At 39.6% G+C, this 13,020-nt stretch overlaps 1 protein-coding gene across 1 annotated transcript in view; it reads right to left on the bottom strand.

The window, feature by feature from the left end:
* The window catches only part of LOC135113220 (uncharacterized), a 633,180-nt gene that overhangs the window by 336,089 nt on the left and 284,071 nt on the right, over nt 1-13,020 (bottom strand). The window contains exon 26 of the mRNA XM_064028389.1: nt 1,701-1,808. Coding sequence (XP_063884459.1) covers nt 1,701-1,808 — 108 coding nt within the window. The remainder of the gene's footprint in view (nt 1-1,700; nt 1,809-13,020) is intronic.

Raw genomic sequence — 13,020 nt, 5'->3', positions numbered from 1 at the left:
GAAAACCATGAGAGTGGCATATGGGTGACTGACTCCCAAGTATATAAGTCAAGGAGAGAATAAAATCAGGATGGAGAAAGTGTTGGGAAGTTTCTGGATATTTTTTTGATAAGTAACGTAAAGGTGTGCTGTACTCTATGAGTGTAGGGTTGGTAGCGTCATCCTTCTTGGGCTTCAGCATATGAAGTAGGGTGGCCAGTTCCTTTCTCCGCTGCCTTTATGTTCCCAATCACAGCTGATCAGTATCCATTTAAGGTTGGGTGAACCAAGGAGAGGGCAATCATCCCAAAAAATTCCATCTGTCACCAGGATTTGAACCCGAGACTTCATGCATTGTAGTCAGACATGCTACTGACTGATCTAGTGCACTCCATGTTTTTATAACAGAACATCAGAAAGGCTTAAGGTAAAGATATAATTCAATGTTATAACATGGAGCAGAAACATGAGCACAAAAGAATACAGAAGAGAGGAAGTTGGAAAGAGCAGAGATGAGAATGGGCATATCACTCAGTGAACATCTACAAAATGAAGAAGTCAGGAGTTGAACAGGAGTAGAATGCATTATGGGAGTGATAAGAAGATAAAAAATGCATTAGTTTGGTCGTGAAGTAAGAAATGACCAGGAATCAATTAAATGAACCTTAAAAAAATCAGAGGATCAAAGGGAAGACAGGGAGTGAGATGAAGGGATGGAATTATGGTAGATCTGCAAAGAATGGGAATCACAGAAGATGCAAGGGACAGAAATAAGCGGAGGAGACTTACAGGGAAAAGGAGAAGAAAATGTATCAAGAATGACCAAAATTTTTTTTTTTTTTACAGGGAAAAGGAGAAGAAAAATGTATCAAGAATGACCAAATTTTTTTTTTTTAATCTGCTCAAATATTGTTCTCAAAAAGAAAATAAGAGTAAGAGAACCAAGAAAGAAGCCAACTTATCTTGACAAAATTGTTCAGTTGTAGCCAGGAGGAAATACATAAGTAGAAAAACAGTTCAAGAGTTTACCAGTAAAAAAAAAAAAGATATATACAGATTTTCATCTATATTATTATTTAGCCAATTATATACTATCAGGTTGAATTTAATCAATTAATCTTGACAGGTAAAAGAGATCCTTATTTTAAATAAAATAGATGTGTAAGGATATTGTTTTGAGCATAAATTGGCATTGGTTACAAAACTACTTCCTACTGATATCATGTTTTTTTTTTTCTTTTTACCTCTTTCTGATGCTTTAGTAAATAAAAGCCAGGATTTTCCTCTCCCCATGAGTGCAGCAGGCACAATTGAAAAAAAAAAAGTTGACTGATATCCCGTGTTGAACACTAATTGTAGTCACAGCCCTTTGAAAGGACACACTAGTATGAAGCTACATAGCCAGCAAGTTGAGACACTGTTCTTATACTTACATCTTAACCATGGCACATACAATCCTAACATGAAATCCTTTGTATTTCTTAGATAGGAAAATGAGTGCTTCTTGTGGAGTTTGTTTTATAATTCTAAATCTAAAATTTAAGGATATAAAGCAGTGGGAAAATGACTCACTTTTCTTTAAAAAAAACTCCATCATTACATAGGGATTCTTTCACTTATGGCTAAATATTGTTCAACACTAGATTGCTTTCTCTAATAATGTCAGACACAAGCAGGACTGCAGCTCTCTCCCACACACTCTAGTGAGTCACAAGACATACCAACTGCAGTGCCTGTGGTGGTAGCCTTGAGGGAGATATGGAGGGATGTCACAGATGGGTAGTCCATGAAAAACTGTGAACTGAACATCAACTGGATGTCATTATAACCTGAAAGAAATACAAGCATTACAGGTAACTAGGTAGCACTAAAATTTTTGTATGTTACTAATGTCCAAAATAGTTTCTGAGTAACTTGAAAGTAAAAACCATAACTGCATGAAATGAGCATAAGCTCTAATCCATAAATCACTACACAAGACACTAAAGCATAATGTTCAAGAAATAGTTACCATATCCTAAAAAACTAATTGTTCAGAAAATTTGGGAAAAAGGAAAATCACTGTCCTTATGAATAATGAATAAAGAATATAGTATCCCTCTAGTGTGTGCAGAGAAAACAATGCTTGGTTTACTTACATCCATGAGATCTTTGACTGAAATCCCAAATTAGGCAGAGGCAATCTATACTTCTCTGTTGATGCACAAAAACAGATGGAGTTCAAATAAGGTCCCCTGCCCATTTCCCCTTTGCCATGATCCACTTTCATCACTCATTTAATTCTCCTTACATTATAATGGATCCTAGCAAACTTGCCTACAAAGAAAGTTAATGTATGCCTTGCAAAAATTGAGTCACTGCTTCCTCATTCTCTTGGTCAGAAGAGGCTTGTGAGTTGCAAAGCAATAGGGTAGGTTCAAGTCTTTCTGCAATCAATGTTTAATTATTGACACTGCAACATTTCCCAGCAAACTGAGATGCTTCCCTTTTATCTCCTTAGTAGTAATGAATGGATCTTTCTTCACTTCACATTCCATCAATTTATTCGTTCTGTATCTATCTTCCTTTTTCACACAGAACCTTTTTTTTTCAGTTGGAAGTAACCCCTACTGTTCACAAATACTTGAACAAATCCCATGACAACACTCTTTTCTGTGATATTAAGACCCATTATGATAAGGAGAGGGCATGGAAGATAACTGAAGATGACAACTTGTAGGAAAGACATAAAGACAGAAGGATTAAAGGTTTGAATAATTAAGATGAGAAAGTAGTCTATGGAAGTACTCATGACTTTGAGTAAAAGTTGGATGCTTGTAAATACTGAGACATGACAGTATGTATCCTTTCCTGTACATCACAGCTAGGTAAATATGATTAGGTAAATAAATGAGGTCTCAAGACACTTCTCTAGTTTTAGTAAAATCTTTTGAGTCCTCTTCAAGTATTGGTACTTGAGTGTGCATTTTATATATATATATATATATATATATATATATATATATATATATATATATATATATATATATATATATATATATATATATATATATATATATATATATAGTGAGCCCCAGTTCACTGCAGGGTTATGTTGCAAAGGCACCTGTAAAGTACTAAAATCCACAATATATTGATTAAAAAAAAATACATAAAGCAGCTAATTAAACCAATCACCTCATGGCACTAATGATGATTTACCTCCAACTTGGCGAATTAGGAATAAGTACTGTGTGTGTACAACACACCACCCACCCAATGATAACCAGAATATTTGTACAACACTTACATAACACACCAAACCACCACTACAAGGATAACAACCCATACACGGCAGTGACTGGTGACGATCATCCAACCCATCCACCACCCAACAGTAACAGCAATTTACAGCACTAACATGAACACACCAAACTGCCACCAATCCAAATACACCAACCCACAAACAATTTGAGAGTGGCAATGAAAATTACTGCTTGCATGGCTGACCAACTAACACCAACTGGTACCCACTCTGTCTACCAACAGATGACTGTTGAAAGGGCTTGCATGAAATGCACCATTGCCTATGCCTGGCCACCACCTTATCAGCAAGCAGTGTTGCTAAATAAGCAAGTGCACCTATACCCTCGTCTGGGTATTTCCTCAATCCATACCACGATTTAGCTTGTATGTGATAAAATATAATAGCTGATTTTTCTATGATAAAGTGGGATATTTTGCATTGTAAAAATAATTAGGTTCAAAGGAAAAAACAAGGAACAAGGAAAAAATGAACCAGTGATAACCGAACTGCAATAAACTGGGGGTTCAATATATATATATATATATATATATATATATATATATATATATATATATATATATATATATATATATATATATATATATATATATATATATATATATATAATGAGAGAGAGAGAATAAACCCTCATTGTACCGGACTAATTGGGGCAAAGCCACTGACGTTAAAGGCAAAAATCCAGTAAAAGCAGTGGTGAGTGGGACTGGAGTGCCACAACCTCTAATAACATTTCCCAGTGAGAGACCAAGGCAGAAGCAGTGTGTGGGTACTAGGGCTACCCTGCTGTCCATCCCAAATTATTATATAGTAATGTAAAAATGATGACATTTTTTTTCTATACATCATGGCATGGTGTATTGTAGACAATGTATGACAGATGGCAGATAAAGACCAAATTATGGCAGAAATACCATAATTATGGCAGACAGCACAACCCTGATCAGTGTGGTGTCTGCTCACTATCACCACCACCACCACCCATGGCATTCCTCCCTCCCCTCATTCACTCCCCTCGCTGCCTCACTGCTACCGCCACTTACTAGGATTTCTTACTAGGCTGAGCTCCACTAGAAGGAAGCTCCAAACATGCCAGCACACCACAGTGTAATAAAATATTTGCAATGATGACAAACATGTACCTGATGTAAAATCCTGTGGAATATGTGTTGTAAGCATTTTGTGAATTATCAATAATGATACACAGTTAACATTCTGGCTGCTGGCCGGATGTTCTGCCTCATTTACTGACATTTATCTGGTAAATCCAATGGATAGTCTGTAGGCCATACATGTCCATTAAATCCAGAAATCCACTATAATGGGGTCCAATATAACAGGGGGTTACTGTATGTATATATGCATATATATGTATGTGTGTATATATACAGTAGAACCTTGGTTAGTGAACATCTCCCTTTTTGAACAAATCAGTTTTTGAAAAAAAAAATAAAAAATTCCTTTGGTTGCTGTAGCATCATAATTCAGTTACTTGATTTCAAATACTAGAAGCCATAGCAAAAGCAGCCATTTATTCCTAATCTATAGTTTCTATAAAAATTTCTTTCATTTTTATATATTTAGAGGAGAGACACAGAGGGTAAAACAGTAATTCAATCTTTGAGATAAGTTAAATGTTGTCCTGTTGAAGAAGTTGAAGAACCTTAATGTAAACAAACAAGGTTCGACTGTATGACTCTGTATGCCGTTTTCTATTTGTCGTTCTTTGTTTTCCCTACAGGAGTGCCGATGTAAAGGCCTGGCTTGGGAGGAATCCTGAGCCTCCTGTAGGATCACGATCAAGATCAAGGAACTCAGGAGTTATCATCAGCCTCCTATGGCTTTCTCTGTGACCCACAATGCCATAAATACTACACAACTGCATTTTCCCAGTAGCTTTTCCAAGCAGCAAGATGTCTAAGTATTATGATCACCTTAATCTTGGCAGCAAGTGGGTTGCTCCTCCCTGTCACTCTTTATGGCTTCCCTCACTAGACTGGTGATAAAGACCTGCATAGTCTAAATAATATCTTTTCATGAGTTCTGTTACTAAGTTCATTCAATACATCCTTTCTGGATAAAACAAAAATTCTAAGCTGGAGATGTTGTGGAGCAGCCATCTCAGCAGTGGGAATGTCAGACATTACCCGTTAAGACATGGTGGATGGGTGTCTGAGAACAGATTAATCTATTTTACATTAAATCCTATAGAGAAAATAGTTTTGATTATTGAATATACAGTGGAACCTCAGTTTTCGAACTTATTTATTTATTTATTTTTTTTATGTAGGAGGGACACTGGCCAAGGGCAACAAAAATCCAATGAAAAAAAAATGCCCACTGAAATGCCAGTCCCATAAAAGGATCCAAAGCGGTAGTCAAAAACTGAGGGATAAGTGTCTTGAAACCTCCATCTTGAAGGAATTGAAGTCATAGGAAGGTAGAAATACAGAAGCAGGCAGGGAGTTCCAGAGTTTACCAGAGAAAGGGATGAATGAGAATACTGGTTAACTCTTGCGTTAAAGAGGTGGACAGAATAGGGGTGAGAGAAAGAAGAAAGTCTTGTGTAACGAGGCTGCAGAAGGAGGGGAGGCATGCTGTTAGCAAGATCAGAAGAGCAGTTAGCATGAAAACAGTGGTAGAAGACAGCTAGAGATGCAACATTGTGGCGATGAGAGAGAGGCTGAAGACAGTCAGTTAGAGGAGAGGAGTTGATAAGACGAAAAGCTTTTGATTCCACCCTGTCTAGAAGAGCAGTATGAGTGGAATCCCCCAGACATGTGAAGCATACTCTATACATGGATGGATAAGACCCTTGTACAGAGTTAGCAGGTGGGGGGGGGGTGAGAAAAACTGGTGGAGACGTCTCAGAATGTCATAGAGGCTGTTTTAGCTAGAGATGAGATGTGAAGTTTCCAATTCAGATTATAAGTAAAGGACAGACTGAGGATGTTCAGTGTAGAAGAGGGGGACTGTAGAGTGTCATTGAAGAAGAGGGGATAGTTGTCTAGAAGGTTGTGTTGAGTTGATAGATGGAGGAATTAAGTTTTTGAGGCATTGAACAATACCAAGTTTGATCTGCCAACATCAGAAATTTTTGAAAGATCAGAAATCAAGCGTTCTGTGGCTTCCCTGCATGAAATGTTTACTTCCTGAAGGATTGGATGTCTATGCAAAGACATGGAAAAGTGCAGGGTGGTATCATCAGCATAGAAGTGGATAGGACAAGAAGTCTCTGACATGGAAGCAGTAGTCATTCCAAAGAAAATCAGCAAAATACCTCCTCAGGTCCCCCCAACTACCAGAGGCAAAACGCCACAGGCACCTTCGCTTAGGGGGATCCTGAGGAGGGATTGGAGCAATAGAACAAGAAACAGATATGAGATTGTGATCGGAGGAGCCCAATGGAGGAGAAAGGGTGACAGCATAAGCAGAAGGATTAGAGGTCAGGAAAAGGCCAAGAATGTTTGGCGTATCTCCAAGACGGTCAGGAATACGAGTTGCACCAATGGGGAGTTTTCAGAACTAGTGGTTGTCACCAGGTGGCAGCACAGATGCAAACTCTTCTCTCACATACAAGCAATATAAGATATACCAACAGTGTTATTCTATTTATATGAAGATGCAATGGGCTCATGTAATATATTTTTCTACGTAATCCCTTCTAAGCAGTAACACAAGTAAAATCAAACTCTTTTCATGAACAAATGTATATAAGTTGATTTTCTAGTGAATCGGCATTTAGATTTATTTGGTCATCTTAAGATTTCCAAATGAATACACTCTTGATTGGAAACGTCTTAATCTTGACGACAGTAAACATAAAGGTAACATGTTTGTGACAGTGAAAAGTCCAAATTACATAGATCTTCCTAATTTATGGATACGGCAATTTTAATACAAAAATTGGCAACTCGAGTGTCCTGGCGATAGTAATGATGTATCTAACCAAAACAAACACCTGACTCGGCCACGCTGGTTGAACTTAAGAAACATGTTGTTGAACAAGAAGTTGAATGTTGCTGCGGTGCCCATCTCCACTACGCCCTAAGCAATGGATTACAGTAGCTGGACACTACAGCAGCAGCAGGATCGCCTGAGAGATGTTTGTTTTGGTTCTCGATTACTTTGCTTTGTCACTTGCTTCGTGAGAGGGATGCTAAAATCCCTACAAAAAAAAAATACAGCCATATATCACGATGTTACTGAGTAGGTTGTCATACTATATAGTACAGAGTGATTTTTTTTTTTTTTATTGTCCAAATCAATTGTTTTTATACTTGTAATATGCTTTATTTAAAATAATGTTAGTAATTTACTCGATAATCACACAAAAAATAATCAATTTGACCACATTCTCTCAATATTATCCATACTGGATATTGAAAAGTCGATACATCATTTCAATAGTATCATGATGATCAATGTTCTATGCATCTTTACGCACCTGGGTTTACTACAACAATATTTTAGCTCTCTTTCCTACAGTTAGATGAGCAGCAACGACCTCTAGCAGTTTAGTTCCAAAAACTCCCCATTGCTCTAGGTCATGGAGGATAGCAAACTTGAAGGCTAGTTCATCAGGATGGTCAGTGAAGGGAGAGGAAAGCCAAAGCTGGTGGTGAACAATGAAGTCTCCAAGAATGGAGATCTCTGCAAAAGGGAAGAGAGTCAGAATGTGCTCCACTTTGGAAGTTAAGATAGTCAAAGAATTTCTTATAGTCAGAGGAGTTAAGTGAAAGGTATACAGCACAGATAAATTTAGTTTGAGAGTGACTCTGTAGTCGTAGCCAGATGGTGGAAAACTCGGAAGATTCAAGAGCGTGGGCACGAAAGCAGGTTAAGTCATTGCACACATAAACGCAACATCCAGCTTTGGATCGAAAATGAGGATAGAGAAAGTAGGAGGGAACAGAAAAGGGGTTACTGTCAGTTGCCTCAGACACCTGAGTTTCAGAGAGGAAAAGAAGATGAGGTTTAGAAGAGGAGAGGTGGTGTTCTACATACTGAAAATTAGATCTTAGACTGTGAATGTTGCAGAAGTTAATGAAGAAAAAGTTGAGGGGAGGTGTCAAGACACTTAGGGTCATCGACAGTAAGGCACTACGACCTGGGGACATTTATGGTCCCCTCCCCCAGATGGGGACTCCAAGGCTGGTGTAGGAGTCGCCATGATATTTTTTAAATTTTTGAGTGAGGGATGTATGTGTTATTAGGTGCTTGTAGTTTTGTGTGGAGGGAGAGAGTTGTCTTTAAACAACTTTCTTCCTTCCCTCCTGAATGCTATTCAAAATTTGAAATGTTTGAAAACTGAAACTATTTTCCCCATAGGAGTCAATGTAAAATAAATTCATCTGTTCTCAGATACCCGTCCACCATGTCTTAAGGGGTAATGAATGACACTCCCACTGCTAAGATGGCCGCTCCACAACATCTCCAGCTTATAATTCTTTTTTATCCAGAAAGGATGTATTGAATGAACTTAGTGACACAGAACTCATCAAAAGATATTGTTTAGACCATGTAGGTCTTTGTCACTAATCTAGTGAGGGAAGCCTTTCAGAGTGACACAGAGAGGAGCAACTCACTCACTGCCAAAATTAAGGTAATAATAACACTTAGACATCTTGCTACAGGGAAAAGCTACTGGGAAAATGCAGTTGTGCAGTAGTGATGGCATTGTGGGTCATAGAGCCACAGGAGTCTTGAGATTACTCCTGAGCACAGAACCTTGTTTGTTTACATCAAGATTTTTCAACTTCTTCAATGGGATCATATTTAACATATTTCAAAGATTGAATTACTGTCTTATCCTCTGTGTCTCTCCTCCAAATACATAAAAACGAAGGAAATTTTTATGGAAACTATAAATAAGTAATAAATAGCTGCTCTTGCTTCATCTTGTAGTATTTGAAATCAAGTAACTTTGTTCAAAAACCAAATTATGATATGACAACTGAAGCAATTACAAGTTAAATTTTTTGTTTGAAAAACCAAGTTGTTCAAAAAGGGAGATGTTTTGTAACTGAAGTTCCACTGGGTGTGTGTATATATATATATATATATATATATATATATATATATATATATATATATATATATATATATATATATATATATATATATATATATATATATATATATATATATATATATATATATATATATATATATATATATGCAGGGTGTCTTGTGGGTTAGGGTACATACTTTGGGGATTTGATATTTCAAGTAATTCTAAGTAAATAAAATATTCTATACACATATGCTGTTTTGCAATATTTTGCAAGAAATAAACATTTAAGTTGTGTGTTGTAGGCTGAGAATGAGATTGTGCCACTGCTCTGAGAGAAAAGGTTTAAAATCTTGGAGGAGGTGGCCACGTGAGCAAATGACTATGTGTTGGCCCACTGACCAGTGTCTCACTGGTTAAGAGGGACATCTGGCAGGGTCGGGCCAGCAGGTACTGGGTTATCAGGAAGTCCACAGTATAGTAGTGGCATTGGTAACAAGTCAGTTTGAGTAAGTCCTGTTGTTAATAAGTCTCCATCCAGCCCTTGACAGAGACAGACTGAGACCATGGTGCATAGCACTCCCAGGTATAGTATATAACCTATCTGTTACTAGTGTAAGAATACTGGACACTTTAAACTTAATTGTCCTAAGTCAATGACAGCCACGGCTTCCAAGTCCCCCCAGAAACCAGTGGCATTGTCTCTCAGGGCCGAGACCAGGAGAGTGATAAGGTCCAGCTGGTGTTTGGTCAAGAGGATAGAAAGGCAGGAAGCACTGCACCCTCATCTGTTAGTGATACCTCATTGTCCTCCTGTGAAGTCTGGTTTGAACCAGTGCCATTCATTTTTGCATAGGGGCACTGTTGAGATTGCTGGGCATGAGTACCCCGTCACTGTTTTGAGAGAGACAGCAGCACAGAAGTCACTGTGCAGAAATGTGACTGAGGGGCAGCTTGCCTCAGAGAAGCCTATATGGTGCCAGGGAATTGGTGCCATGGAGAGCTTTGTCACAGTGGTTATGATGCCTGCTTGTGACCAAAGAGGTGCTGGTGGCATGAGCAAAAGACCTGCCAGTGTCAAGTGTCAATTTCCTTTTGGGGAATGACCTGGCAGGTGAGAGAGTTTGAATGCAGCTACCATCTATAGACACTGTCCCAGATGTGGAGGTTGTGGAGGTTTTTAACTCCATTAATGTTGTTACTCGCTCCAAGGCAAAGCAAGTGCCCCAGCATCAGGTGCCTGTGTCCTCTGTACCTCCTGGGCTTGAATGAAGTACGGCAGGGCCACTGCAAAAGAAGTGCATAGTTGGTGTCGATGCCTCAGCTGGGGGCAGATTGCCCAGAGGCCTGCCTGTTCCAGTGCTGGCAAGAGTTTAGATGAGTCAGAGTTAGAACTGGTTTACACTATTCCATTTTATGGATTCTGTTTCTGTACACTGTCCAATAATGATATCACCACTGTTTCCATTTGAGTGACTGTAGTGGGAACTGGGCTCCATTTCTGCCTCCGCTTGAACAGACACCATCGAATGGAAGAGATAAACCAAGTTTAACTTTGTACGGAGAGATGGACAGTGTTGCACGTACTGATATTTTGAATGTTCTAGGTATGATACTCAAATACATGAAAAAATATTATTGAATACAGCTTTTTGATGTGATAATGCTATATTGTATATTAAACATTTTAACACTTCGTTGAAAAAGAGGAGTGACTGGGGTCCCAGTATGAGGTCCAGCAACACCACAAAGCATGTAAACACAAGCACAAGGATGGACTGGACAGGTTTCAGCCCAACAAACTGCAGAAATGCAATAAGCCTCACTCAGCAACTATGGTAATGACAGTATTAACCCCTTCGTTACCGATGAAGTACCATAGTACTTCATGTGAATTTTCGGCTGCCGAACCGATGAAGTACGTGCGTACTTCATCGGTTATTAATGATAGCCAGGGCTCCATATTTCTCGGTTTGTATGGTTTTAATTTACGACAGTGACAAATTGACTAATTGGCACCTTGTGTTTCAAGGACGTTGGGCAGTGGTGGCGGGGGTGGTGATGTGAATTGCCGCCACCCCTCAGTGATTTGACAGTGACACACGTTGCGTCATGGCGTCTTTGTTTTCCTCCAGCAGTGATTCTGAGAGTTATACCACTTTTGACGATGACTTGCAAGGATCAGACGATATTCCAACACAATCAGAAGGCCTTGCAAGTGATTCATTAACATTAACTACCTACACGAAATTATGAGAAGCGCTCGAAAAACTCGGTCCGGGGGAAGGGGGGTTGGTACGCGTCAGGATCATGGAGTCGGTAACGAAGGGGTTAATAACTGACAACCAGCCAACCAGAAAATACTAGTATAGCCTCCCTCGCCACCACACCGTGCATTGATACAGCAGATACTACTACCCCCATCATACCTTGTAGATTCACTTGCATGTAGTTACTTATACTTCTTTATTGTGCAATAAATGACACTCTTCTCCACCTCACTGGCCTCTTTTCATCAGCTGCAAGCAAGAAGGTGGCAAGAAATATACAAATTCCTTGTTGAGGAGGTCTCTTCTCTGTGCAGCCCAGTTGACAAACATGGATACGGAGACAGAGGCCAACTCTTCTGTTCAGTATGGATTTAATTTTTGTGACATCATTGTTGGACAGTGAATAGAGATAGAATCCGTAAAGATGGACTAGTGTAAACTTAGCCTTAGGCTTGTCCATGAATCATTGTGCTGGGGCTGCCTGCACTGCAGTAGAGCCACTGCAGGAAGCACATGACTTGTTTAGGGGTATTGCTGAGAGTGAGGCTGAAGTGTTGGGTTTGGATAATCTGTTTGCTGGCTTGCCTCATCCTGCAGAGCAACCAGGTGGTGGTGCTCAAGCGAATTCATCATCTGGTTTGGAGGCTTTGGGAACCAATATTCAGTCCAAGCACCAGCCTGGTGTGTCTGGCATGTTAGGGGTTACTGCCAGGAGCGAGGAGACTCCTAACTCTGCTGTGGAGGAAGGAATTTCCTCCCTTAGGGAGTGTATCAGAGGCAGGGAGCAGGCTACTCCCCTGCCAGGACCAGACACATTGGGTGTTTGCTCACATAGTGAGCCACCCCTTTTGACTGTTTCTACTACAGCTGCCAGCATAACCAAGGAGGGTTCTGTCTCTCAGGGAGGTGTTGCCCCACTTCTTGCCAAGGCAGGAGAGGGCATTAAGGAAGTAGAGGGTCAGGTAGAGTCAATTGAGAGTAACAATATTTTTGTATAACCAGCAGAGAAAGGACAGAGGTTTAATGCTCCATTTTGTTGTGCCATCCATGGTTAAAGAGACACATGTGCAAGTAGCATGTGGAGACCCAATTTTGAGTTGGATTGACTTGGGAGTAGTTGTGGCAGTTTTGGTGGCTGGATGTGGCCACGTTTGTTGAGTGTAGCCACATTATTCAGGCAGGCAAGCCTGATTATCTCTTATCTGGACCCCTCTCCCCTGTGCTATGGCTAGTTTTAATTTTCCTGGTATGGGGAGGACAAGAGATGTTGCTAGCCTGATCCCTCCTTCCTGTGAAAGTTGTAAGAGTGTTCTAGCTGACACAAATGTTACAGCACAGCATCAGGAGTAGTGTTGAATTAGGTTGCTGGTGATGATTTGCCGCTTGCCATCTGTGAGACATCCATAGTGTTGCTGGGGGCTTCATGTGGCCAAAGTGTTGTTGAGCGTCAGGCA

The sequence above is a fragment of the Scylla paramamosain genome, chromosome 25, assembly GCF_035594125.1.
Source record: "Scylla paramamosain isolate STU-SP2022 chromosome 25, ASM3559412v1, whole genome shotgun sequence".
NCBI lineage: Eukaryota > Metazoa > Arthropoda > Malacostraca > Decapoda > Portunidae > Scylla > Scylla paramamosain.
Note: the sequence above shows the minus strand (reverse complement) of the source record. Positions and strands in the feature narration are given on the sequence as shown.